The 27,258-nt window shown below is 40.6% G+C and overlaps 1 protein-coding gene across 2 annotated transcripts in view; it reads left to right on the forward strand.

Annotated features, from left to right (window-relative positions):
* sugct (succinyl-CoA:glutarate-CoA transferase) overlaps positions 1–27,258 on the forward strand; it is a 463,614-nt gene that overhangs the window by 74,933 nt on the left and 361,423 nt on the right. For both annotated transcript variants that reach the window (XM_080193630.1, XM_080193629.1), the window contains exon 7: positions 7,219–7,310. In XM_080193630.1, coding sequence (XP_080049756.1) covers positions 7,219–7,310 — 92 coding nt within the window. The remainder of the gene's footprint in view (positions 1–7,218; positions 7,311–27,258) is intronic.

Here is a 27,258-nt window from a genome sequence, read left to right on the forward strand (position 1 = left end):
CTCGCTAAATATTTTTAAGACGTGGGTTGATAGGTTTTTGATAGGCAAGGGAATTAAGGGTTATGGGGAGAGGGCGGGAATGTGGAACTGAGACATGGCAGATTAGCCGTGATCTTATTGAACGGCCGGGCAGGCTCGAGGGGCTAGATGGCCTACCCCGCTCCTATTTCTTATGTTCTTACTAGGTCCATTCGAGGACCAAAGTGAGCACATGGAACCGCAGGAAATCGGTGATGTTCCCAATGAATATTTCTTCTCTGTTTACTGTGGAGAAAGACATGAAGACTTGGGAACCTGGGAAAGTTAGTGGCAAAATCTTGGGACCGTTCGCATTACAGTAGAGGAGGTGATGGGTGTATTAAATTGTATGGGGTGAATAAATCTCCTGGCCCTGACCAAGTATATCCAAGAACACTGTGCGAGGTTAGAGAAAAAATTGTGGGACCTCTGACAGAGGTATTTATCTCACATGTGGCAACCGGTGATGCATCAGAAGACTGGAGGGTAGCAAATGTTGAACCCTTATTTAAGAAGGGCTGCAAAGAAAAATGTGGGAATTATAGACTGGTTAGCCTAACATCTGTGGTGGGTAAGTTACTGGAAAGGATCCTGAGGCATAAGATATACAGGCATTTGGAAAGACCGGGTTTAATTGAGAGTAGTCAGCACAGATTTGTGCATGGGAGATCATGTCTTAAAACTTTGATAGAGTTCTTTGATGAAGTGACCAGGAAGGTTGTTGAGGGTAGGACAGAGTCTGTATGGACTTCAGTAAGGCCTTTGATAAAGTTTCACATGGTAGGCTGCTCTGGAAAGTTATATCACATGGAATCCAAGGAAAGCTGGCAAATTGGATATACAATTGGCTTGATGGTAGGAAACAGAAGGTTATGGTGAAAGTATGCTTGTCAGACTGGAGGCTTGTGACTAATGGTGTGCCTCAGGGGTCACTGCTGGACCCATTACTGTTTGTTATCTATATCAACAATTTGGAAGAGAATGTGTAAGGCGTGATCAGTAAGTTTGCAGATGACACTAAAATAGGTGATATTGTAGACAGTGAGAAAGGTTATCAAAAATTGCATCAGGATCTTGATCAGATGGAGAAGTGGGCCGAGAAATGGCAAATGGAGTTCAATACAGATAAGCGTGAGGCGTTGCATTTTGGAAAACCAGATGAAGGTAGGACTTTCACGGTGAATGGTAGGACCTTAAGGAGTGGAACAGAGGGATCTTGGAGTTCAGATGCATAGTTCTCTAAATATGAAGTCTCAGCTAGATGGGGCAGTGAAGGAGGCTTTTGGCATGCTGGTTTTCATCAGTCAGGGCATTGAGAATAGAAGTTCGGAAGTTATGTTGCAGTTTTTCAGGCTGTTGGTGAGGCCACACCTGAAGAATTGCGTTCAGTTTTGGTTGCCTTGTTATAGGAAAGATGTTATTAAACTGGAGAGAGTGCAGAAGAAATTTACAAGGATGTTGCCAGGACTCAAGGGACTGAGTTATAGGGAGAGATTGAACAGGCCAGGACTTATTTCTTTGGAGCTTAGGAGACTGAGTGGTGATCTTAGAGCTATATATGGTAATGAGAAGTATGGATAGGGTGAATGCACTAAATCTTTTTCCCATGGTTGGGGAATCAAAAACTAGAGGCCATAGGTTTAACTTAAGAAGGGAAAGAATTAATGGGAATCTGAGGAGCAACCTTTTTGCGAAGGGTGGGACGTTTGTGGAATGAGCTGCTGGAGGAATTGGTTGAGGCAGGGACATTGACAACATTCAAAAGGCATTTGGACAGATACGTGGATAGGAAAGATTTAGAGGGATATGGGCCAAATGCAGGCAAAAGGAGCTAACTTAGATGGATTTTTGATCACCATGGACAAGTTTGAGCCAAAGGGCCTTTCTCCGTGCTGTACATTCTATGATTCTATAAAAGCACTGAAACAAACTTCTGAAGAAAGATAAACCAAACTGACAAAATTTTTTGCAAGCAAGAAGTTGAAACTTGGGCTACTAATTTCTGTGAATAAAGGCTCATTTCTTGATTCTACAAGCTGATTTCAATTTGGGAGTGGATGAGGCAAAGAAACCATTTTGAAGTCTGAGAGAGAGGCATTTGCTACTGTACACAAGTAAACTTGCTTTCCTGTCTCAGAGATTCTTTGGGTCAAAAATACAGGGTGCACAGTACTTCCCTTTCAGGATGCTGAGTCTGCAGTTGTTTGATTAATTTTGGAAGCCCCCAAGCCTGTATCTTGTTCAAGTCAATAGCAAGTGAGGCAGGAACCATTTTAAACCAGTGGAGAATCATTGTCATGGGTAAGGCAGAGGTGACGTTTTAAAGTTAGTTCGTTCAAAATTGTGATTTAGTACTGCACTCCCTTGGTACTGCTATAAATATGTCCAAAGTACCCAGAAAATGGTGGTAGTGAGTTTGCTACAAAGAAATCGAGAAAAATTATCAGCCTGGGTGTGAAAATTTATATTTGAAACATCGTGTGGCTGGCAACTGAACAGTCCATATTGAGTGCTGCCCCAAACTTACTTTCCTACCTAACTTTTTATGATCAACAAATTTAGCAACCATACCTTTGGTCTCTTCATCCAAGTTATTTGTACAAATTGTAAAAAGTTGAGGCCCCAGCACAGATACTTGTTACATCTTGTCAACCAGAAAATACTACATTTATGCCAACTTTATTTTCTGTTATCCAGCCAATCTTCTATCCATGCCAATATGTTACATTCTACGCCTTTTGCTTTTATTTTCCACAATAACCTTTAATGTGACACCTTATTAAATGCTTTCTGGAAATCTAAGTACAGTACATCCGCCGGTTCCCCTTTATCCACTGTACATGTTACTACCTCAAAGAACTAGAATAAATTGGTTCAACATGATTTCCCTTTCTTGGGAGCCTGTTAATTCTCCCTGATTACCCTGAATTTTTATAAGTGCCCTGATATAATGTCTTCAATAATTGCTTCTAACATTTTTCCTGACAGATGTTAAGCTAAGTAGCCTGCAGTTTCTTGGTTTATGACTCCCTTCTCTTCTCTCCCCTCCCCCACTCCCTTTTTAAGTAAACAAATTACATTCACATTTTCTGAACAAATGGAACCTTCTCTGAACCTACGAAATATTGGAAAATTAAAGCCAACACATCAACCCCCTCACTGGACACTTTTTAAAGACCCTAATTGAGATAATCAGGTCTTTTTGTCTAATTTGGAGAGGTGCTTTGATCACTCATGGAAACAGCTAAAGACTATATCCTCTCAGCTGAGTTAGCAGTTATTTGTGCAACAAATGGCTTTGGTGCCCTTTGTGCTGCAGAAAGGAGAAAATCAACAGCAATAGCATAACATGTATTTCATTTCATGAGTATCATAAACCTTTGAATACTTAGAATACAGCAGCTAGTGCAGTAAAAAAAGGGTATGTCCTGTTGTTCCCAGGCTCTGCTCTATTTACTGGTGTTAGAGGAAGGTGCTGCACTTCATTTTTCTTCAGTTGGGATCAGCGGGTCCTGTAAATAAAAAAAAAGCACAATAGTGTCAGGTTGGGAAAATCTTCACAGCGCATTGCTGCTCATCTGAAGAAGCAGGCCTGTGTTTCTTGATGTGCTAGGTAATTAGCTCTTGACTTTGTGAGAAGTGCAAAATGCATGAAAGGGAGTTTACAACTCACCTGGCTTTTATTTCCATTGAAGTAGGACCTGGATTTTATGTTCTGATTCTATCTTTACTTTTTAATTACAACTGTATGAAACTATAAATCCTAAATCTGCAGCATTTTTTATTGCTTTTTTTATATATCTTGTACATGAATATATCTTCTTTTAGCAAGATTAGAATTAAGGAGCTGAGAGGGGTTAGTTGGATGTTTCAGGCCAAGACAGTTAGCAGGGAAGGTACCTGCATACAGGAAGCTCAGGGACAAGCAATAGATGAGTTCTCTGTCCGCAGGGAATTCAGGGGCAGTCAGCAGGAATTGTCAACATTTTGCTATCTTTGTTACTACCCTCTTCATTAATGAATAATGTTTGAAGGATAAAGAAAGTAAGTTGGAAAGATTAGTTTGGTCTAAAAAATAGCCCTTTATTCACCTGCTTAAAATTGTTTGGTGTAAAATAGCTGGTGACGTACTAAAACTTATGATTCTTGTTGGTATATTCACCTAGTTATATGTTAGTATAATACCTGTTTCATCAGATGCTTTGGATACCTGGCTTCCAGTTTGTCACTGGAGTACTTCTGGTGGAAATTGGACTGCAATGGGGGTCTCTCCCGTACTAATTTTTCACCCAAAATAGTTGATGGGCACTATATATGACTTCCAATGAATTTCAAAATGTGGCTTGTTCCTTCAAAGTCTTTTGAAGTTTATTCTTAAAACATATATTGAGCAACAACCCAGTGAATTCATCTGCAATTTTTCAGGTATTCCTCACTATTTAATGAGTTTCTATCCTGGTTTCATCTTGTCAAGAAATATATTAACTTGGAGCATGTAGTGGGACAAAAATAGTCATTTAATATTGCAACGTTGAAACTGGGTCCTGGTGATTAAATTTAAATAACTTAAACTGCCTTCTGTTACTAAATTGTTTTCTTTATTTATCAGCTAGTATTTAAAACAGTTGATCTTCCTTTTGAATTCAGCAGTATGCCACTGGATGCAGATCCCATACATCTTTTTGTAGGTATTGAGTTTTCCACAGTAACTTCTATCAGATAGTGGAAGCACTAGCCCAAATATCAGGAGTGTATATTTAAATGAAGCAATAAAATTGTGGCGACATTACGCCAGAGTCCTTATTCTCCCAAAATGCATTAAGTTTTCAAGTGCTTATCCTGCGCCTCTGAGTCTCCTTGTCCACAAGAGGTTGCACTCCACCTCTTAATGACCCGCTTAAGTTAACTGTCGTTCTATTCTCATATTCTATCTTTGCCAGCCTCTACACTTACCCTCTCAATTTATAGGTCAAAATTCTCAGGAATTGTAGCAAGCAAGACAGAAAATCCAGTGGCCCATTCAAAGGTCCATTGAGCTTGGACAGGAATTTCTGGTCTTTGTAAAGCTCATTAGTTCATTAGTCACAAGTAGGCTTGTGACTTCAATGAAGTTTGGGCGTTCTTGGCCAGAGAATCCTGCCCATTGTATTTGTCTTGGCCCTAACTTGAAAAATTCACCTTTATCTATCTAGTACCAAGATAGTAAATAGATTCTAAAGGAGGGAATAGAGATTTTTAGAATCTAGTTAGTATCTTATTTAAGCTATTAATTTTAATTAATGTCCCTAGAACTATGCTCTTAAGTCTTGCTGTCTCCAGCTCTCCTCCTCAGACCATTGCCTTGTTTTTTAAAAATATCAGAGCAGCGTCTTGCCCCTCACTGCATTGAATTCCCTGAGCTTTGTACTTATTAGAAACCTTCTGTATTTATACCAGTAAAAATTCCAAGGCATTGAGTCATCTCCTTGCTGACGGTAATTACCAATTCTACTAGACACCTCAGTAACTTAGTGTGCAACTTCCACTAACAGCCAGCTTGTTTACCATTGACTTACACTATGAAAGAAACTTCAAATTCAGGCTAATGTCAAGTTAAAAGTTAAATTCTGAGCTTACACCTTAAAGCCTTTAAACTTTCCCCAAATTTAATAGCTTGTCGGAGCAGTGCTCTGTTGAACCAATATTATCATCACCAGTATCTTCCCCTATCAACCTTAAATGTATTTTTCTCTTTTTTGATCTTTTATTCTAATAGAATATCCACCATTCTGGTCCATCTTGCATATACCATGGCAAAATGTTACCTAATATTTCTGCCATTTCAGTTATTATCTGTGTTTATTATGTGTATTTCTTAGTGACTGTGTCCTAATTTTCTTATTTACTTGTCTTTTAAATATACTTTCCTTTGATATTCATTGATAATATAATTTCATAGTTTCTGTTTGCCTTCCTAATTGTTTTATTGTATTTATTTCCGAAACTTTTCATATTCCTCTGTTATCCTCTCCCTTGCTGTTCATATACTTTGGGGGCAATTTTCTCAAAATTCCAGTGTTGGATGAGGCAAGTAAACTTGCTGATTTTACCTTTTTTGCCTGATTAAATGGCAAGAGAGTGCTGGTGAGGATTACACAGCCAGGTGGACAGGTGGGGTCTAAACATGCCAAAAGCGTTGGCATTCTGAAGTCGGAATTTTAAAAGGGTGCCCTGATCTCAAAGTTTAATTAAAGGCCTGCCCTGTCTCACTGCTGTCCTATTTCTGTAATGTCAGTAATTTGTTCCAGTTCATTCTTCCTAATGCCATCCCTTCAAAATTAACTTTGATTCAATTGCTTTGGTCTGTGTCTAGCTTATGTCTTTCTCAACCTTTATCTCAAACTCTAGAAAAATGAAAGTTAGATTCTCATCAGATCGCAGCAGCGGTTACATGGATATGGTATTTAGCAGTTTCTGCAATCTTGCTTTGTGCAAATTGGCTGCCACATTTCTCTACAGTATTGCAATGATTACTCAGTACTTCATTAGTTGTGGAGAACCTTGGAATGACCTGTTGTCGTAAAATGCATTATATAAATGCAAGATTTTTGTTTCTGCTTAATTTAATGTTGTGGTTATCCTACATCAGTGATGTCTTATATGACTCTGTGAAGCTCTGGACCGATCCCAATCATGTTGTCGACCGAGACTCACTTCAAGTCTAGTGACACCTGAACTTGGTGCTTGATGTTTGAAGCACATTTGTGCAGGCCTCAGCTGAGACTAGGGTCAATTTTGTGTATGGTACATTTTGTCACCAGTGAAGCTTCAATGGCTGGGCATATAAAATGGGCCCCTTAGCCACCTGTGGGTGATTTGCAGCAGTGCTGCATTAGTTGGCATGCTGTCTACCTGATATGATCCAACTCTGTGGGGAAGTTATGTGGAGAAATTATGAACATATTATTCAAATTATGCATTTGAGCCTGAAATGAAATCAGGAGACTGAGTTTCTATTTAAGTATCTTGCACTGGAGGAAGGGAGTGGCAACTAATAGAAATGCAAAATACCAGAAAGCATGTATTTTTAGACATCAGCTGATATAAAAGTGAGAAAGAAGTTTAATAATGCTCAGCCTTGGAATTTATAAGTGGGATTATGGGGTGTTTGTCTTATCAGGGAGCTAATATTTACACTTCATAACCTTTTATTTAAATTAGGTTATGGACAAACTGGCCCAATGTCACAACGTGCAGGGTATGACTCCATAGTATGTGCTGTGTCTGGCCTTATGCATATCACTGGTCCGCAGGTACATTTATTTCATTTTATGTTTTGTTTCTATAATGTTCACATTTCTCTTTTTATGCTGGTAACATTGAATTTAAACAGTGTGCCTTGATCGTCCTATTGCACGGTGAGGGTGTTGTGTTTGCAGAATTTAATCAACTGAAATGATTTTTAATTATGGTATGTTATTAGTTTTAGTCAGCTTACGAAATTGAAATTCATTGCTTTTAATTACAGTGCTACATGGATTTGATGAAGGGTTGATTAGTGTGTTTGTGTTGCAATGTACTAAACCATGTGAGTGAGACACACACCCATGTTCAGCTATTACAGATGAAACTATAGGTCTGTGTCAAAAAAAATTATTTAAATAGTTCAAAGGACTGCACGACAAGTGAAATACTTTTTGAAGTGTTGTTATGGATGCAACCAACTGGTGCACAACAAATCTCCCCAAATGGAAATTAAATTAATGACCAGTCATTTTGTTTTGGTGATGCTGGTTGAGGGAGCTTTATTGGATGAACTCCCATTAATTCTCCAAATTGTCTTGTGGGATCTTTTCCATCCACCTAACCAAGCAGGCAAGGTCTCAGTTCTAAAAGATGGCACCTCTGACACTGATGCATTGATGTATGAATTCATATTATGCAGCCACTACTCTAGAGTGCTTTAAACCCGAGATCTTCTGATTCAAACCTGGGTGGTACCAACTTGGCCAAGCTGACACTTTTTAAAGTTTATTTATTAGTGTCACAAGTAGGGTTATATTAACACTGCAATACAGTTATTGTGAAAATCCCCTTACTGAGTATATTATGAGTGGACAGGAATATCAAATATTTAGAAATTCTGTAACTAAAAGGAGGTTGCATAAATATCTTGATTGAGCTTGAATAATGAACTTTTACATATTACAAGCTGCTCCTCAGTAAAGGAACAACATGCCACTCCACTATTTAAGGAAGGTGTGAGAGAGAATTATGGGCTAGTTAATCTCCAAACTGTTGTCAGGAAATTAAGTCAATAATTAAAGATAATGATTAAACACTTTGAAAAATTTCACCTGAACCAGTTTGGATTTGTAAAGGACAGGTCATGCTGAATGAATCTGATTGATAATTTAGTGCAGAAACTGGAATAGTGGGTAGGGGAATGTCTATGGGTATAATTTATATGAACATTAGTATACATTTAGAATCTCAACATGTTGTAGCACAGAAGGAAGTCAGTCACCCTGCATGTCTGCGCTGGCTCCCTATAAAAGCTAGTCTCGCACGCAGAGTTTTTCTGTAACCTTACTGCTTCTCTTCAAATAGTTATCCATTTCCCTTTTGAAAACCACCACACGCTCAGGCAATGCATTCCAGATCTTAAATGCTCACCACATTAAAATGTTCCAGAAGGTATCGGTCCTTCAAAAAAGACCACGTCAGCTTATGGGATTGAATTGACCTGGTTAGAAAATTAATTGAGCTGTGGGAGACAGAGTAGGGATAATGGACAGGTAGCCTAATTGATAGGACGTGACTAGTGATGTCTGATGGGACCTCAATTATTTGCAATTATTTACAAACAGCTTAGTAAAGGGATAGAAAGGCACATAGATATGTTTGCTGTTGAGACAAAAATCAGTAGTGTAGACATAAGTAGTGTAGATGGAAGCATAAAATAATTGAGATATTGATTAAGTGAATAGACAATACCCCATGGCAAATAGATTTAAATGTAAACAAGTGAAAAATCATCCATTTTGGACCTAGGGAGTACTCTGATCTAAGCTTTTTAAATGATAAAAAGCTAGAAACAGTAGTAGACCAGAGAGACTTGGGTGGTTCAGGTACATCATTGTTTTCTGTATGTGCTCATGATTTTTTAAGCAGAAAGGTTATTGGGCTGCTGTGCTTTATATCTAGAAATAGAATGCAAGGCTATATAAAGTATGCTACAGTTAAATAAAGCCTGAAACTCTGGCCACCATAACTTAGGAAGGAAATGCTCCTTGAATGCACACGTGTAATGTAGATTTACCAGATAACTACCCGTTATTGAAAAATGGTTGCTGGGTGTCCATAAAATCATAAATAGGAGGAGTGTAGGCCATTCGGCCCATCAGCCATTTAATAAGATCACATCTGATCTAATTTTGGCCTTAACGTACTTTCTTTTCTGCCCTGATAAGCTTTTGCTCTCTTGTCAGTCAAAAATCTGCCCAAAACCATCACCATTGTACTTAATGACCCTACCTCCACTGCTCTCCATGGAAGGGAACTACATTTATTCTCTGAGGGAATAAATTCCTCTTAACCTCCATTTTAAAAGACTGATGCCTTGTCTTTAAAATTTGCCATCTAGTTTTGAGTTCCTCAGCTCCCTCAGAATCCTATAAATTTCAATAAGATTACCTCTCATTCTTCTAAACTCCAGTGAGTATAAGCCTAACCTGCTCAACATTTCCTCGTAAGACAACTTCTTCATTCCAGGAAACAGTTTAGAAAATCTTCTTTTAAACAGCATCCAATGCAAATATATCCCTCAAGTAAGGAGATCAAAACTGTACACAGTTGTCCAGCTGCTGTATCACCAATGTCCTACTTTTATACTCCATGCGTCTTGTAATAAAGGTCAACATTCCATTTGCCAATTAGTTGCTGCACTTGCATTCTAACTTTATTGTGATTTATGTACAAGGACACCCAGAACCTTCTGTATTGCATCATTCTGCAGTCTCCCTCAATTTAAATATCATCCTGTTTTTCTATTCTTTCTGCCAAAATGGACAGCCTCCCATTTTCCCACATTATATTCCATCTACTAAAATGTTTTGCGTACTCACTTAACATATCTATATCTCTTTGCAAACTCATTGTATTCTGATCACATCTTGTTTTCCTACCTATTTTTGTATCTTTTCAAACCTGGCTACAATATAGTTAGCCCCTTCATGCAAGCTTTTATGTAGCACTTTATTGAATGCCTTTCAGAAATCCAAATATGCTACATTTATTGGTTCCCTTTTATTCAAACTACTTGTTACATCATCAAAGAACTCTCATAAATTCACCAAATGTGATTTCCCTTTCAAAAAATCATGTTGACTCTGCCTGAATGTGTTATGATTTTCTAAATGCCTGGCTGTTTACCTCCTTAACAATGGGTTAGACTGAACTGGTCTGTAGTTTCCTGTTTTCTGTTTCCCTGTTTTCTTAAACAGTTACATTTAAGGCTTTCCAAATTTCTGCAGCCACTCCTTTAAAGAGCCAAGGTTGCAGGCCTTCAAGCCCAAGAGACCTATTGGCCCTTAGTCTCATTTTCCCAGTAGTTTTTCCTCTAGTAATGATTGTTTAAAGTTCCCCTCTCTCTTTTTTGTCCTTGCTTTTCTCCTATCCTTGGGATGTTTTTAGTGTCTTGTACTGTGAAGGCAGATGCAAAGTTATCAATTCCGCAGTCACGTCCTCAAGGTGACTAAAGCTCACTGTTGCTTCTTTTTTCCCCTTTATACACTTGTAGCAGCATTTACGCCTTTTTTGTGTTTTGTCAGTTTTCTCTGATTATCACCTTTTGTGGTCCTGCTTTTTACTTTACTCTACAGCTGTTCATTTGTACTGTCTCAGCAGAACCTCTCTCTTAGTTCTACCCATGTCATTGGTACCCACTTGGACTAAGGTAACTGGAACCTTCCTTTCCTGCTGCAAGTTCATTTCCAGCCCTGAGACATGCCTTTAACACTGAAACAGGGAGGCAGCACAGCCTTTGGGACTCTCACTTTCAGGTACAGAGAGCAGTGTTTACTCCCCTAACTAGATTGTCCCCTTCTTTATACTCCCCTACTTGAATCCCTTCTGTAACATGATGCTGCAGTCACTTTGTTCATTCTTCCTACAGTCCCAGCTCCCTTCCATGCACAGTGCAAGAACTTTGAATTTGTTCAACAATTAAAAGGATTGAAACTCCTTCATTGCTACCTTTTGGATCCCCATGCCTGCCCCTTTTGCACTCATTATCTCCTGTCCCTGACCACAAAACAAATGTGAAATACTTGGCCTACAGAGCGTGACTGCCTACTGACTCAAATGTCCAGGTAACAATTCCCCCTCCTTAATACCTAGTGTCTGAAGCTTATGAGTTGAAGTTCTTCAAGCTGCAGAAACTTATTGCACATTTGGTTGACGTTGATCTCAAAGGAATCCATCAGCTCCCATATGTTGCAACAAAAACTCATCTGTTCTGCCATTTTTAATTTATTTATATTTACTATATGGATTATAAATTTAGAGTTTCACTCTGTAATTATCTGTAGTTATGTTACGGTGTTTAACTGGCGATTCTATAAATGTAATACTTATATCTTTCCACTACTGGTTGCAAATGGTTCTGCCTTCTCCTTTGCCCCCCCTATTATGGATGGGGATATTTGTTGGCCTTCCTCCTCCTGTTAGTTGTTTAACTGTCCACCATCATTCAAAACTGGATCTGGTAGGACTGCAGATCATAGATCTGATCCTTTGATTATTGGATCACTTTGCTCTGTCTATTGCATACTGCTCCCTCTGGCACGGAAATAGTCCTGGATTGCATCTTTACCTGGCTGACACTTCATTTTTAAGTATGCTCCTGGTATGCCTTCCTGCATTCTTTATTGAATGTGCACATATTCCCCCCAGATCTCTCTGTTCCTGCACTCTCTTTAGAACCCTTTGTTTTATATTGCTTCTCCTTGTTCTTTTTATGAAAGTTTATTATTTCTAACATCACTGCATTAAATTTCATCTGCTGTGTGTGTGTCCTTTCCACAAGTCTTTTTATGTCTTCTTGTACCCTCAGTGTTAAGCTCCTCAGAGTTCACAGCACTCTCTAGTTTTGTTATCTCCAAATTTTGAAATTGTGCCTTGTACTACCAAATCTAGGTCATTAAAAAAAAGATGAGAAATTGGTGCCTTCCCAAATGAACATTCTCCATTTTGGATGGTCACAAGTCGAGCGGTGTTCATTGCTCGACAATCACCAGGCAGGAGTGTCCCCTTCCAGTCGGGGAACAATTCAGCAGTCACGGGCATTTAGCTTCTGATCTTCGGGTAAGTGTTCTCCAAGGCAGCCTTCACGACACACAACACACAGAATCGCTGAGCAGAAACTGATAGCCAAGTTCCGCACACATGAGGACAGCCTCAATCGGGATCTTGGGTTCATGTCACACTATCAGTAGTCCCCCACAACTTGCCAGGGCTTGCAAAACCTCACTAACTGTCCTCTCTGGAGACAATACACACCTCTTTAACTTGTGCTTGACCCTCTCTCCACTCAAATTATCTGAATCTTCAAGATTTGATTACCTGTAAAGACTCGCATTCCAACCATTATCTTGTAAGTTGAGTTTGTGTCTGTATATGACTTGTTCGTGAACATCTCTTCACTCACCTGATGAAGGAGTTTGAGACTCCAAAAGCTAGGGCTGCCAAATAAACCTGTTGGACTTTAACCGAGTGTTGTGAGACTTCTTACTGTGCTTACCTTAGTCCAATGCCGGCATCTCCATCATGAATGAAGAACACAGCACAAAATCACTGATTAGAGCTATGGTTAACACCACAAGAATATGCACATTCTTGGATCTAAAAAAAAGTTAAAAATTTGATTAATCTCATTTCTATGATACAACATTTATTGTTCCAGTATAAACCACTAGATGGTGCACCATGCAACATAAGTTTCTGTCAGAGTGCATCCTGAAATATTTAGTGGAGACTGCCGTACAAAGAACAAAGAAAATTACAGCACAGGCACAGACCCTTCGGCTCCAAGCCTGCACCGACCAGACAGCATGGCAAGCACAGTGCACAAACTGGGGAGTTACCTGATTATTATGACAATTAGTATTTATTAAGGCACTTCAAGCATTCAAAGGAATTTTGGATGGTGAAAGGGTGGTTTTGAAGGAGGGTGAAGAAGTGAAGAGAAAGAGTTTTGAGAGAACGTTCCAGAACAGAGAACTAAAAAGCTGAAGGCCTACCACCAAAAGTGAAATTGAAGTAACAAAGAATTGTGAAGGAACGTGCTAACAGACAAAATAACAGGGTAGGGAGGTATGATGCTATGGATAAATTTGTAGATGTTAGGGTTGGAAAGTTATTGGAGGTAAGCAGGGTTAGAGGTAATAAGGGCATGGGCCTCAGTACTGGATAAGATTTGAGTGGTAAAGGTGAGGTGCAAGCTGACTAACTCTGCAGGCTGGTGGCATTGCAGGAATTGAGCTTCGTGGTAAGAAAAGTGTGGGTGAAGGTTTAATCAGTGTTGGATTCAATCTGAAAAGTATGAATAAATATCATAAAGATTTAATATCTAAATAGTAGACGATTTGTTTATCTTTGTACAAGGTGATACCATTTATTTATTTACTTTGCTTTTTATCTTTATCTATCTCCAATGATCAACACATTGTAAAAGGCTCCCTGTACTGGATTATGCTGGGTGTCAACTACTGTCACCCCACTCCTCAGCTGAAAGATCAGTGGGGAACCTGCCCATAGAAGGAACGGTTACCCTGCTGTAATTTAATGGCCATTTAGCCATTAATAGGTTGAGGTGGAATTTCCATCCCTCGAGCTGTCAGCCAATCAGATACAGGAAGCTCTGTTTTATGAAGGGTCAATGTTGCTGATGTAATCTACATCATCATTGATGTAAGATCACTTGCCTATTTTTATTTCAATACTCATGATTTTCATGATAGAAGAAAGAACTTGGCATTTATATAGTACCTTTCATGACCTTGTCATCCCAAAGCATTGGATGCCCAATTGAATGCTTTTGAAGGGTGGCACAATGATTAGCACCAGGAAGCCAGGTTTGATTCCTGCCTTGGGTGACTGCAGGTTCTCCCTGTGCCTGTGCGAGTTTCCTTTGCATGCCCCAGTTTCCCCTGGCACTCCAAAGATGTGCAGGTTAGGTGGATGGCCATGGTAAACATGTGGGGTTATGGAGATTGGGTTGGGGAGGAGGGAGTTTTAGGCCTGGGCAAAATGCTCTTTTAGAGAGTTCATGCAGACTCAATAGGCCGAATGGCCTCCTTCTGCATTGTAGGGATTCTATGGTTTCTGGGGGCGGGCACACGACAATACCTATGGGGCAGGGTAGACCTGCAGGTGGCGATCAGCAGGGGAAGGTGGGGGAAGAGGAATCATAGCATCTACATATTGCGCCCCAAGGGCCTAGCAGCTGGCTTTCTCCACGAGGAGCTCAGGCTCCCTTCCCCTGATAAGAATAGCATCCTGGTACTTTATTTGCATTAAATGCCATATGATTGTGACTCTCAACTCACCAAAAAAACCATTGTGATTCTCTCCCATTTTCCACTTGTTTGGCACATAGAATTTTTTTCGTAACATCATGCCCGCCCACATTTCTCCTCACAGCTTATTTTCCCAATGAGCTTTGTATCATCAGGATATATCATACGTGGTCCCAATGTTCTTTACACCCTATTGCATCTACTTAGATAGCTACGTCTTACTTGTATTTTTGTTTTTTCTTTAAGAGGGAGCATTGTCTGGAATCTATCTGAACAGGACAAATGATTGTATATATCCATAACCAATTAGATTGAATAATTCTGAATGAGGCATGCAGATTCTGAACCAGCAAATATATGTTAGAATAGTTGACGTTAAGTCCTGTACAGAGTGAATGAAAATCATGTTCAAAAATAACTTGTCGGTTTTTTTGCATCTTCAACAACAAGGAATGAGATCCATATTTGTAAAACTTAATTTTCAACTTCAGATAGATTACTTGACAAAAATAAAGGCTTACTATGCTATTAAAAATTCACTTATACTGGAATGGGCTAACACTTTTTTGTAACTTTTTGTGGACGTAAATATAGCAGCTTCACACTGTTCCACGCGTTTCAATGCCCAAACTCTTGGCAAGATACTGATATAGACAGGGGCAACATCTCTCTGATTTCTGTGCATGTGGAGGTGCAAGAAGTTACTGCCTATTTTGCAGTTGAAGAATCTCATTATTTTTACCTCAAAATACAAGCTGTTATGAATTTGCTACCAACAGAAGGAATTAAATTGTATTTGGGGAGACAGTAGGTGCAAGTTAGATCAAACTTGAGGGAAAGTTGGAGACAAAGATTTCATTTGAAAAATACTTATTGTAACAAATGATAGATGCAGTGGGACTCTGCGAGGGTGAACACCATAATAGTATACAGACAAAGCTGATAATGAAGATGCTTTTAAAGAAACTGTACACATCTGTGGTGTCATTTACAATCTTAGGACGACTCAATATGCATTACAGTCAATGAAGTACTTTTTAAGGTGAGCAATGAGTGTAAAACAGGAAATTTACACAGTTAGTTCCCACAAACATCAACAAAATAATGATCAGATCATCTATCTTTAGATATTAGTTGAGGAATAAATCTTGGCCAGGAGACTAGTAAAACTTCACTCTCCTCTTCAAAACATTGCCTAATGATCTTTTAGGAGGGTGGACAGGGCTTTAGCTTAATGTCTTATCTGAGGGATGGAAGCACTACACTGAACTGTCAGCCAAAATTATGTGCTCAGGTCTCTGGAGTGCTGCTAGTTCCCACTACATTCTGACTCGAGTTAACAACATTGCCATTCTGCCAAGGAAGACATTGAAAAGTATTAGTGTTTCATGATAGTTGATGTAAAATTCCCTGATTCCACATACCGCTTGTAATGAGTAAGTAGTCTCACAACCCCAGGTTAAAGTCAAACAGGTTTATTTGGTAGCATAAGCTTTCGGAGCGTTGCCCCTTCGTCAGGTGACTGATGAAGAGGCAACACTCCAAAAACTTCACCTGATGAAGGGACAATGCTCTGAAAGCTCGTGCTACCAAATAAACCTGTTGGATTTTAACCTGATGTTCTGAGAATACTTACTGTGCCTACCCAATCTAACACTGGTAACTCCACATCATCACTTATGAGGTACTGTATGGACTAGATACTGACATGTCATGGGGTTTAGATGAGAAAATGTGGTATTTAAACATAAGAAGCAAAGGTCTAAATTATTCCTGAGGTATGCCAACAGTTGTCAATTTGAAATCAAGAATTACCTCACTTGGTAGCAGCACTTTCACCTCAGAAGGTTGTGGGTTTATGTCTAACTGCAGATTATGTATAAAGATCCTAGGTTTAACATTTCAGTGCAATACCGAGGATGAAGCATTGTTGGAAGTGCTGTCTTTCGGATGAGATGTTGAACCATGAGCACACCTATTGTCCTGGTGGTTGATGTAGATTCAGAGCAGTGTTATCCACTATGCTGGCCATGAACCACATGTGGCTAATTGAGGATCAAAATGTAGCTAGCAAATAAATCCTCAACAAACACCGTCATTGACAATCGATCTTAATATTCATATGCATGGATTAGGCACCTATACTTTTGCATTTGTTAGTAACCTGGTAAGACAAGAAGTCCGAGTGTTTTTTGATTAACGGTAAGTGTGTTATTTTCTTGACTATTGAATAGTGATAGCTGTTTGCTCAGTAGTTGTACGTGCATGAAATACATTTGTCTACACTGTGTGAGTGCATGCAAGGTATGTTTTTGTGAAATGAGTGCATATCGATTATAAGTGTGTTACCATAGCCAAACTCTCGCTAGTTAGTGATTTCTATTGGACAGTGCTGATTAAATGGGAACCCTTGGTGCTATTTGGACAAGAGTAGGTTTTCTGTTCTTGTGTCATATCATAGTCAACATTTATCGCTCAACTAATGGAACCAAAGATAAATCAAGTAAATTAAAATATATTCTCATTTCTGTCCTTGCCATATTTTTCTAAGCAACAATGGCGTCTTTATGTCAGGAGTAATTTATTGGCTGTGGGTGCTTAGGTATGTCCTAAATTGTATTATAAGATCCTTTCCAATGTAAGTTCTTTCTTTATGAAATCACATTTGCAGATTATGAGGGAATTAAAATACAACTTTATTACCAAACCAGCCAAAACATTTACAATAGCTATAGCAACAGTCTCTTCTCATTTTTAGTGCCTTCTGGAAACTTCTTTGTCTACGCCCTCAATGACCTTTTTTCAGCTAGTGTCTGTTCCTCCTCTCTGAAGTGCCTTGGGGCATTTATTTTCTTAAAGGTGTGATATAAATACATGTTGCCAAACCCTTAAATACCGGGCTGATGGAATAAAAAGCAGACATAAATTATGATCTGAGGAAACTAAAGCCACATTAAGAGAAAGATGTGATAGAGGATTGATGGTTGAGTTCTATAATAGTTTACATGTATATTGTAGTTCGGCGGATTATAATGGTAGAGGCTCCTAGTTATCTCCACCATGTGGCTGACCAAGAATCGTTCTTGCTCCTTACCACGGTGATTGGTATGTGTTGGAAGGAGTTGTGATTGACATTCGGCCTGTCTGGCCATGTTATTAACACACGTCCTTGGTTATCAAGTCCTAAGGTGCCCAGCGCTCCTGGCATAGAGGTAGGGATGCTGCTCACTGAAGCACAAGATATCCTCAAAAGAAAATTACCTTCATTCGAATGTCCTTTCTCCAGCAGACACTCAACAAACAAAACAATCATTCATTTGCTTTTAGGTACGATGCTAAAACATGGAATGTAAAACTGAAGAAACCACACCTATTGTGTTGCAGAATATTCTGTAATACTGGAAAAAGGTTGAGATTGCTAGTATGGTATAAACAAACAAATGAAATCATTTATTGTGAACAATAAAAGTGAACAACAGTAAGAGGGCAATTTGGCAAACTAAAGGAAAAACCAATGATCAGTAAATTGCATCAGTGATCCAAATATGAGCGTAGCATATATTGGTATAATGGTCAAGGTATTGATGCAATGATCATTTGCGATCACTAAAAGTCAGAAAATTGACACAGATCATATTAACACAATAAAAGAGATATAAAGTCAAACTGACAGTGAAAAGACAACTAAGATTGAAGGCAAATCCAATATTTACAGAATAAACACAAGGCTGCATCAGAGATCAAAAATCCTTGTGACTCTTTGGATTCACACTATTCAGTAGGGAGTCAATAAATGATTTTTTCACAGCTGTTTAAGATTCAGGATAATGGTCCAATCATCCTGAAGTAATTGCATTATGCTAATAAATTTTAAAATGATATTGTCTCCATGGGGATTATTAGTTTTCAAGATTAGATGAAAGGGTGAAGAGGAATTTGGGGTAGATGAATTATGTATCATTTTCTACAATGAGACTGTGACTGTGACGAACACAATACCTCTTTACAACAAATCTACATGTTTAGGTCAAGTGTAAACTAGTGAAAGCACATGCATGTCAGGGTGGTGCCTTTTAAAAACCTTCAAAGAGTCAAAGATATTCAGAACATCACCAGAGTTTCAAAAAATCAAATTGTATCATCTAATCACAAAAGTATTTCAAAATCTTTTATTAATTATATTGGTATCTAAAGGGGCATAGCTTATACACAGTGAGTCAGTACAATATTTAGCTGAAGGGAATTATATAATCAGTATATTAACTGTATGACTTATGGTTTAAAAAAAGTGTGATGAATAATTTAAATACATACAAGTGAACCAGTATGTTCATGTTGAGGATTCATCCTCTTGTTACTTGCATAATTTGATAATGATCAGATTATTATGTAGGAGTTGCTGTATTGGGAGGGAGGGGCAAATTTGCACATGATCTTTAAATATGAATTCTTCCAACAGTGTACCTATAAAGATTAATCACCCTAAGAAAATGATAAATTTACGACATCAGTAAACCAGGAATCCTCAGTGACGAATTCTCTTTACCCCTTCTCAAAACTAGGATGTAGTTGTGTTTGGTTCATTAACAGAAATGGTAAAAGCTCCCCTGATGGCAGTATGTAAACTAGCAGTCTTGATGTGTTTCTTCAACAATTAATCAATAGGGTTTGACCCATTGCCTCTTTGCTCATTGTTGCTTTTGTTGGAAAGGTTTGGAGAGTGGCAGGGAATTGGAAGGATTTAAAGGGATAATTTAAGGCTGTAGGCATGGTTTCGAGCTTGCAATGATTAAAATTAGGGCTGTACAAAAATAAGAAGGAAGGTATAAATCTTGAGAAACAGAGAAGGTTTAGAAGAGATTTGATACAGGTATTTAAAATTGTGACTGGTTTTGATAGAGTAAATAAGAACCTGTTACCAGTGGTAGAAGAGTCAGTAATTAGAGGTCACATGTTTAAGGTGATTGACCAAAGAACTACAGGCTGGATGAGAAAACAAAGTTTCTTTATGGAGTAAATTTTTGTGCTTTGGAATGCACTGCCTGAAAAGTGGTAAAAAAAAAATAGATTCAATAATAATTTTCAAAAGGGGTTCAGATATACTTGAAGTGGAACATTTTACAGAGTTATGGGGAAAGAATGAAGGAGTGGGGACTACTTGGATTGTTCATTGGCATAATCGGCTTTATAACCGCCTGTGCTGCATCATTTATGATTCCAAAAAATAGAACATATTTCCTAAGAAGTCAGAGTCACAAGTACATATAACCCTGGTGGACTTGTGGAACTGCTGAGTTTACAGATATGGAAAGAGGCTAGGCCACAAAGGAACTTAAGTACAAGGATGAGAAGTTTAAATTGGAGGTATTGAGGAATCGAGTCAGTGTAGGTCATTACGTTAGTTGTGTTCGTCTGTTAACATTCGCATTTGTCCTTTCAATCTGGCAGTTCAAGGCAATCAAGCTGAGGCAACATGGTTTTGTGGAAAGGAAATCATGTTTGATCAATTTACTGGAGTTCTTTGAAGGTGCCACATGCTGTAGATAAAGGGGAAGCAGTGGATATACTGTACTTGGATTTCCAGACGTATTTGGTAAGATGCCATGTCGAAGATTATTGTGTAAAGTGAAAGTTTGTGGTGTAGGGGTTGCATATCCGCATAGATTAAAGATCGGCTAGCTAACAGGAAGCAGTTGGCATAAATGGGTATTTTTCTGATTGGCAAGATGTGACGACTGATGTGCCACAGGGACTGGTGCTTTTTACAACTTATATAAATGATTTTTGGATGAAGGGACTGAAAATGTGGTTGCTAAATTTGCTGAAGCTACAAAGATAAGTAGGAAAGTAAGTTGTAAAGGGGACATAAGGTACGTAAATTAGTGTGCAAAAATCTGGCAAATGGAGTATAATAAAGACAAATGTGGAATAGTTTATTTTGACAGGAAGAATAAGAGAAGCTTATTGTCTAAATGGTGAGCGATTGCAGAACTTTGAGGTGCAGAGGGACCTGGGTGTCTTAGTGTGTGAATCACAAAAGGCTAGTTCGCAGGTATATTAGTTAGAAAAAAAATAATGGAATGTGGTCATTTATTGTGAGAGGAATTGATTAAAAAAGTAAGGAAATTATGTTTCAGTACAAGGCATTGGTAAGATCAAATCTGGAGTATTATCTACAGTACTGGTCCCCTTGTCTAAAGAAAGATGTAGATGCATTAGAAACAATTTAGAGAAGGTTTACTAGATTAATAGCAGGAGTGGGCAGATTATCTTAATGAGGAAAGGTTGGAAAGGTCAGGTTTGTATCTATTAGAGTTTAGAAGACTAAGCGGCAACTGATCAAAACTTTTAAGACCTTGAGGGGAATTGACAGGGTGGATATGGAGAGGATATTTCATCTTGTCAGACAATCTAGAATGAGGGTTCATTGTTTAAAATAGCGGTTAATCATTTAAGACAGATGAAGAGAATTTTTTTCAGAGGGTTGAAAGTCTCTAGAACTATCTTCCTCAGTGGAAGCCAAATCTTTAAATATTTTTAAGGTGGGTTCTTGATTGACAAGAGGGTGAAAGGTCATCTGGGGTAGGCAGGAATGTGGAACTGAGGTAACACTCAGATCAGCCATGATATTGAATGGTAGAGCAGGCGTGAGTGGCCTGCTCCTGCTCCTAATGCATATGTTCAATGGTTGATGCAGTACAAAGTTATAGAGCATACAGTGTATGATGATTATGGAAACCCTGGACCACTGTGCTGTAATGTGCCCAATCTTCCTCAAATTGTGCTTGAAATTGTTGATTGTACGTTCAGCAATAATCTTGTGCTTGTCTCATTACATCTATACCATGCATCGGTTTATGAACATAAGAACATAAGAAATAGGAGCAGGAATAGGCCATCTGGCCCTTCGAGCCTGCCCTGCCATTCAATAAGATCATGGCTGATGTGTCGTGGCTCAGTTCCACATTCCCGCCCTCTCCCCATAACCCTTAATCCCCTCTCTTATCAGAAACCCATCAACCGGCGTCTTAAAAATATTTAGCGAGGTAGCCTCCACCACTTCAACGGGCAGAGAATTCCAGAGATTCACCACCCTTTGAGTGAAGAAGTTCCTCCTCAACTCCGTTCTAAACAGCCCCCCCTTTATCTTGAGGCTGTGCCCCCTAGTCCTACTGTCCTTTCTGAGCGGGAAGAGTCTTTCCACCTCTATCCTGTCCATCCCATTCATCATCTTATACGTCTCAATGAGATCTCCCCTCATTCTTCTAAACTCTAACGAGTACAAGCCTAGTTTATTCAGCCTCTCCTCATAGCTCAACCCCCTCAACTCCGGCATCAGCCTAGTAAACCACCTCTGCACTCCCTCCAAGGCCAAAATATCCTTGCGTAAGTATGGTGCCCAAAACTGCACACAGTACTCCAGCTGCGGCCTCACCAATGCCCTATACAGCTGCAGCAAGACCTCCCTACTTTTATATTCAATCCCCCTCGCTATGAAGGCCAGCATCTCATTCGCCTTCCTGACCACCTGCTGCACCTGCAAGCTGAGTTTTTGCGACTCATGCACAAGGACCCCGAGGTCCCTCTGCACCGTTGCCTGCTGCAGTTTTTCTCCACGTAAGTAATAATCCTTCCCACCATTATTCCTACCAAAGTGGACCACCTCGCACTTGCCAACATTAAATTCCATTTGCCATTTCCTGGCCCATTTGCCCAGCCTATCTAGATCCTTCTGCAGACTCTCCACACCCTCTGCACAGTTTGCCGTTCCTCCAATCTTGGTGTCATCAGCAAATTTCGACACCATACACTCGGTTCCCTCCTCCAGATCATCTATATAAATGGTAAATAGCTGAGGCCCCAGCACCAACCCTTGAGGCACTCCACTAGTCACCAACCACCAATCCGAATAGCACCCATTGACCCCCACTCTCTGCCTCCTATTTGACAACCAATCCTCTATCCACACTAACATCCTACCCCCAACTCCATGCCCCCTTACCTTCTGCAATAACCTCTTGTGAGGTACCTTGTCAAACGCCTTCTGAAAATCAAGAAAGACCATATCCACCGGCTCTCCTCTATCCACCGCCCTAGACACATCCTCATAGAACTCCAATAAATTTGTCAGACACGACTTCCCCTTAACGAAACCGTGCTGCGTCTGCTCTATCAAGCAATTCCCCTCAAGATGTCTCGCTATTTCCTCCTTGATGACGGATTCTAACATTTTACCTACAACAGACGTTAAACTAACCGGCCTATAATTCCCCGCCTTTTGCCTGGCACCCTTCTTAAACAACGGCGTAACATTAGCCGCTTTCCAGTCTTCCGGCACTTCCCCGGAATCCAGCGACGTCTGGAAAATAACCACCAAGGCATCCACTATCACCTCTGCCATTTCTTTCAGAGCCCTCGGATGCATTCCATCCGGTCCTGGGGACTTGTCCACAATCAGTCCCTCCAGCCTGTCGAGCACCGCCTCTCTAGTAACAGTAATGTCATCGAGACCCTCCAGTCCTACCACCTTTCCATCTCTAACACCCGGCAAATTATTCACGTCCTCCTCCGTGAAGACCGAAACAAAAAAGTTATTTAAGACCTCAGCCATTTCCCCATCCCCTACCACTAAGTCCCCCCTCTCATCCTCTAAGGGTCCAGTGTTCACCCTAGCCAGCCTCTTCCTTTTTATATACTTATAAAAACTCTTGCTATCCTTTTTTATATTAAGCGCTAGCCCAGCTTCATAGTTTCTCCTACCCTTCTTTATCAATTTCTTTATCAATCTTTGTTGACATTTAAACCGCTCCCAATCCTCTTCTCGCCCACTACTCTTAGCTACTCTAAACGCCTCCGCTTTTAATTTAACACTTTCCTTCACCTCCTTCGTTATCCATGGCTTATTACCTCTCCTGCTATGGTGCTTTTTAACCATCGGAATAAATTTCTGCTGAGCACCAAGAAAGATCTCCTTAAAGATCCTCCACTGCTCCTCAGCAGACCTACCTTCCAACGCGCTCCCCCAGTCCACATTCTCAAATTCCTCTCTCATCCTACCATACTCCCCTCTGTTCAAACAAAGGACACGTGTCCGGGAACCCACTTTGTCCTCCTCCATCTGCATCAGAAACTCCTCCATACAATGATCACTCTCCCCAAGAGGATCCTTCACCGCAAGATCCCTAATTCTACCCGCCTCATTACATAGCACCAGATCCAAGATAGCTCGCTCGCTCCCTCGTCGGCTCCAACACACACTGTTCCAGGAAACTATCCCGGCTGCATTCCAAGAACAACTCCTCGAGCCCACCGTGTCCAACATGGGTCGACCAGTCAATATGCAGATTGAAATCCCCCATAACTACAGCCGTCCCATTCCTGCATGCCGCACTTATTTGCGTGTTAACAGCCCGCCCCACCTCCAGATCATTATTCGGGGGCCTATAGATGACACCCACCAGCGTCTTCCTCCCTTTGCTGTTCCTAATCTCTACCCGCAACGATTCCACTTTCTGCTCTTTGGCTCCAATATCATCCCTTGCTAGCACCCTGATACGATCCTTAATCAGCAGAGCTACGCCCCCCCCCCCCCCCCCCCCCCGCCCCTTCCCTCCCGCCTATCCTTCCTAAACACTTGATACCCCTGGACATTCAGCTCCCAGTCCCTGTCACCTTGCAGCCACATCTCTGTAATGGCCACCAGATCATATCCATTTGTGCCGATCTGCGCCACCAGCTCATCCACTTTATTCCGAATGCTTGGTGCATTCTGATAAAGTGCCTTCATCCCAGCCTTCACCTGGACCCTATTTGCCGTAACGCCACCAACCATACTCACGCCCCCTGCTCCCTTTATTATTGGGACATCCTCAGCCTCTACCCTTACCTGTACCCTCTCCTTAACTTTAGGCCTCTTAATGTTGCCTATCTGCGCGCGCGCACCCCCCCCCCCATTAGTTTAAAGCCCCATCTACAGTCCTCTTTACATGATTCGCCAGGACTCTGGTCCCAGCACGGTTCAGACCCACCCCATCCTGCCCGAACAGGTCCCACCTACCCCAATACTGATGCCATTGCCCCATAAATTCAAACCCATTCCTCCCACACCAATCCCTGAGCCACCCATTCACTTCCTTAATCCTGTCAACCCTACGCCCGTCTGCACTCGGTTCAGGCAGTAGCCCAGAGATAACCACCTTGTCGGTTCTACTTTTTAATTCCATTCCCAGCTTTTCATACTCCCTCCCCAGTTCCTCAGTTCGCATTTTGCCTATGTCGTTGGCACCCACATGTACCACAACGACCGGATTCTCACCCTCCCACTCCAGGTTCCTCTGCAGCCCAACCAAGGGCTGGCCGAGGTAAATGATAGAGATCAAAAGAGTAAGTAAGGTTCTTGCAAGGTATCTCTTCATTATTTCCCTTAAGAACCAACTAACTGGTATAAAATAAATACATTGTTCGAGTTTTTAGGGATCTGGCGACTGACCTGTGTGATTTGGAAACTAGGTGGATGCTGAGAAAATATTGAAGGTAGAATCAATTCTCACTTCTTCTCCAAGCAAATAAGCAGTGCAGTGAAACTGTGTAACCATTACACTGCTGCAGCTCTTGTAGTGAAGCCTTTAGCCTTGTGAATAAAGCATCAGATAACTACTCTGTGCACCAGTGGATTATGAATTGAAAGATGCTGCAATTGTTCCAGTGCTAGGCTTCAAGGAGCTAAAATCATATCAGCTGAGGGCTATGATAAGCATGAAACTGTTGGCATTGTTCTCTGGATCACAAATTAGTTCCTGTAGGAGATTGTGCAGCTTGGTCACTGCTTCCCTGCTGAAGCCATTCAACAGGCCTCCTGACGCCATTGAAAGAGCCTGCTGTTCACAGTCAGTCCCGTGAGATAATATGCCTTGTGGGTTACATTGCAGTATGGCTGGGCATTTAACCTCCAACCATGTCTATTGGCAGGAAAACATTAAGTGCAATTTCTTATCAAAGTCAGGATCTTCTGGAAAGTCTGCTGTTCAACTTTCTGTCAGACTCAGCTGCTTTCTTCAGAATCTCATCTGTGAGAGATCTTGGCTTAATTCCATTATGAATTATGTGGGTGGAAAGAACACATCGAACTTGTCATGCTGAGTTCTACTAATATTTGTGACCTTGCATAGATATTGTGTGAATAGACCTACAGATGCTCAAGAATTGGGTATTTATATCCAGAGAACAGAAGTACAAAAAAAAGGACAGGTAAAGGCCTGCTGGTCCATCAAAAATATCCTAAACTGGCATGGTGTAATTTATGCCTAATATCATCACCACCACCACCACCACCACTACTACTACTACTACCCACCCCCCACCACCACCACCACCACCACTACTACTACCCACCCCCCACCACCACCACCACCACCACCACCACCACTACTACTACTACTACCCCCCACCCACCACCACCACCACACACAATCTGGGAAAGGCAAAAAACAGGTAGAGTCTTGAGTTAATGGAGGACAAAACTTTGAGAACCTTCAGCAGTTGAAGAATTTCCCAAATAGTTCTTGGGAGAGCTGTGATTGTTATACACAATCCCCAGTGACTCATTGGCTACACTCAAACTTGTCCAACTCCCTTTTGTGTGCCTAGCGTTGCACTTGCAGTCAGTTCACAATTAGCATAAGGTCGCTGCTCTCCAATAAAAAGTAATTCCTTTTGTTGTGTTGGTATGTTTGCTTAATACAAACTTTATGTAATCTCATACTAGACTGGTACTTTAAATATGTTTTATATGAAGATGTAAAACAGGATCGCTCAGCAGATAGAATTACTAAATGATTCAACAGCTATTGTGAACAACAAAGTACAGTTATCATTCTTTCACACCATATGCTGCTAGCAAAACTAAAAACTTATATACGAATGATCTTCCAAAAACTATTTCCTGAAAATTCATATATGCTGACAATATCTGCCTCACAACTCAAGCCACAACTTTGACTTAATTGTCTTCTTGAGGCCTTCTTTTGACCCCAGTCCCTAGTTTCTGGGACTTACTTTTGTTCTTTTTGGAAACCTGTTCTCTACAGTTCTCTGTTTGACTTCCCCTGGCTCTATCTTGCAACTAACTCCCCACCAGCATGCCTGCAAGTGCTCACTTGCTTTCCCCCTCAATGCTAACAAGCAAACTGCATGGAAGTTGCTAGAATGTTCTGCCAAACTATCTGCAGCTTTTCTGCTCTAGTGAGGGGCAGTTCCATTAAAAACTCAAGAATGGAGAGGCAGACATTCCAGCCCTCTGATTTTCTCAGGACGACCTGGGGAGGCTACTGGATGCAGCAGAGGCGAGACGAAACACCGTCTTCTTCCCAGGGGGAGGCTGATGGAAATGCTACCTGGGAGGAGTTCACCACCTGAGTCAGTGCCAGGGTAATGCGCCCTCCCCTGCCTGAACTGCGAAGCAGTGCCAGAAAAAGGGCAGTGACCTCATCCGTACAGCAAGGGTGAGTGCTGAACCCCATCTTGCATCTTCCCTCCAAATTTCCCCCAGGTCCTCCCATCCCCACCATTCTGCATGCTTCCTGACCCCTAAGCGCCTCCTTCCTCTCCCCTCAAGCGCCCCACTGCACTTATTCTCTAAGGGCCACCACCTGATGCTCTGTAGGAGTCACGCCATCATTTCTTT

Source organism: Carcharhinus amblyrhynchos, chromosome 8 (assembly GCF_965287045.1).
Source record: "Carcharhinus amblyrhynchos chromosome 8, sCarAmb.v2.hapA, whole genome shotgun sequence".
Lineage (NCBI taxonomy): Eukaryota > Metazoa > Chordata > Chondrichthyes > Carcharhiniformes > Carcharhinidae > Carcharhinus > Carcharhinus amblyrhynchos.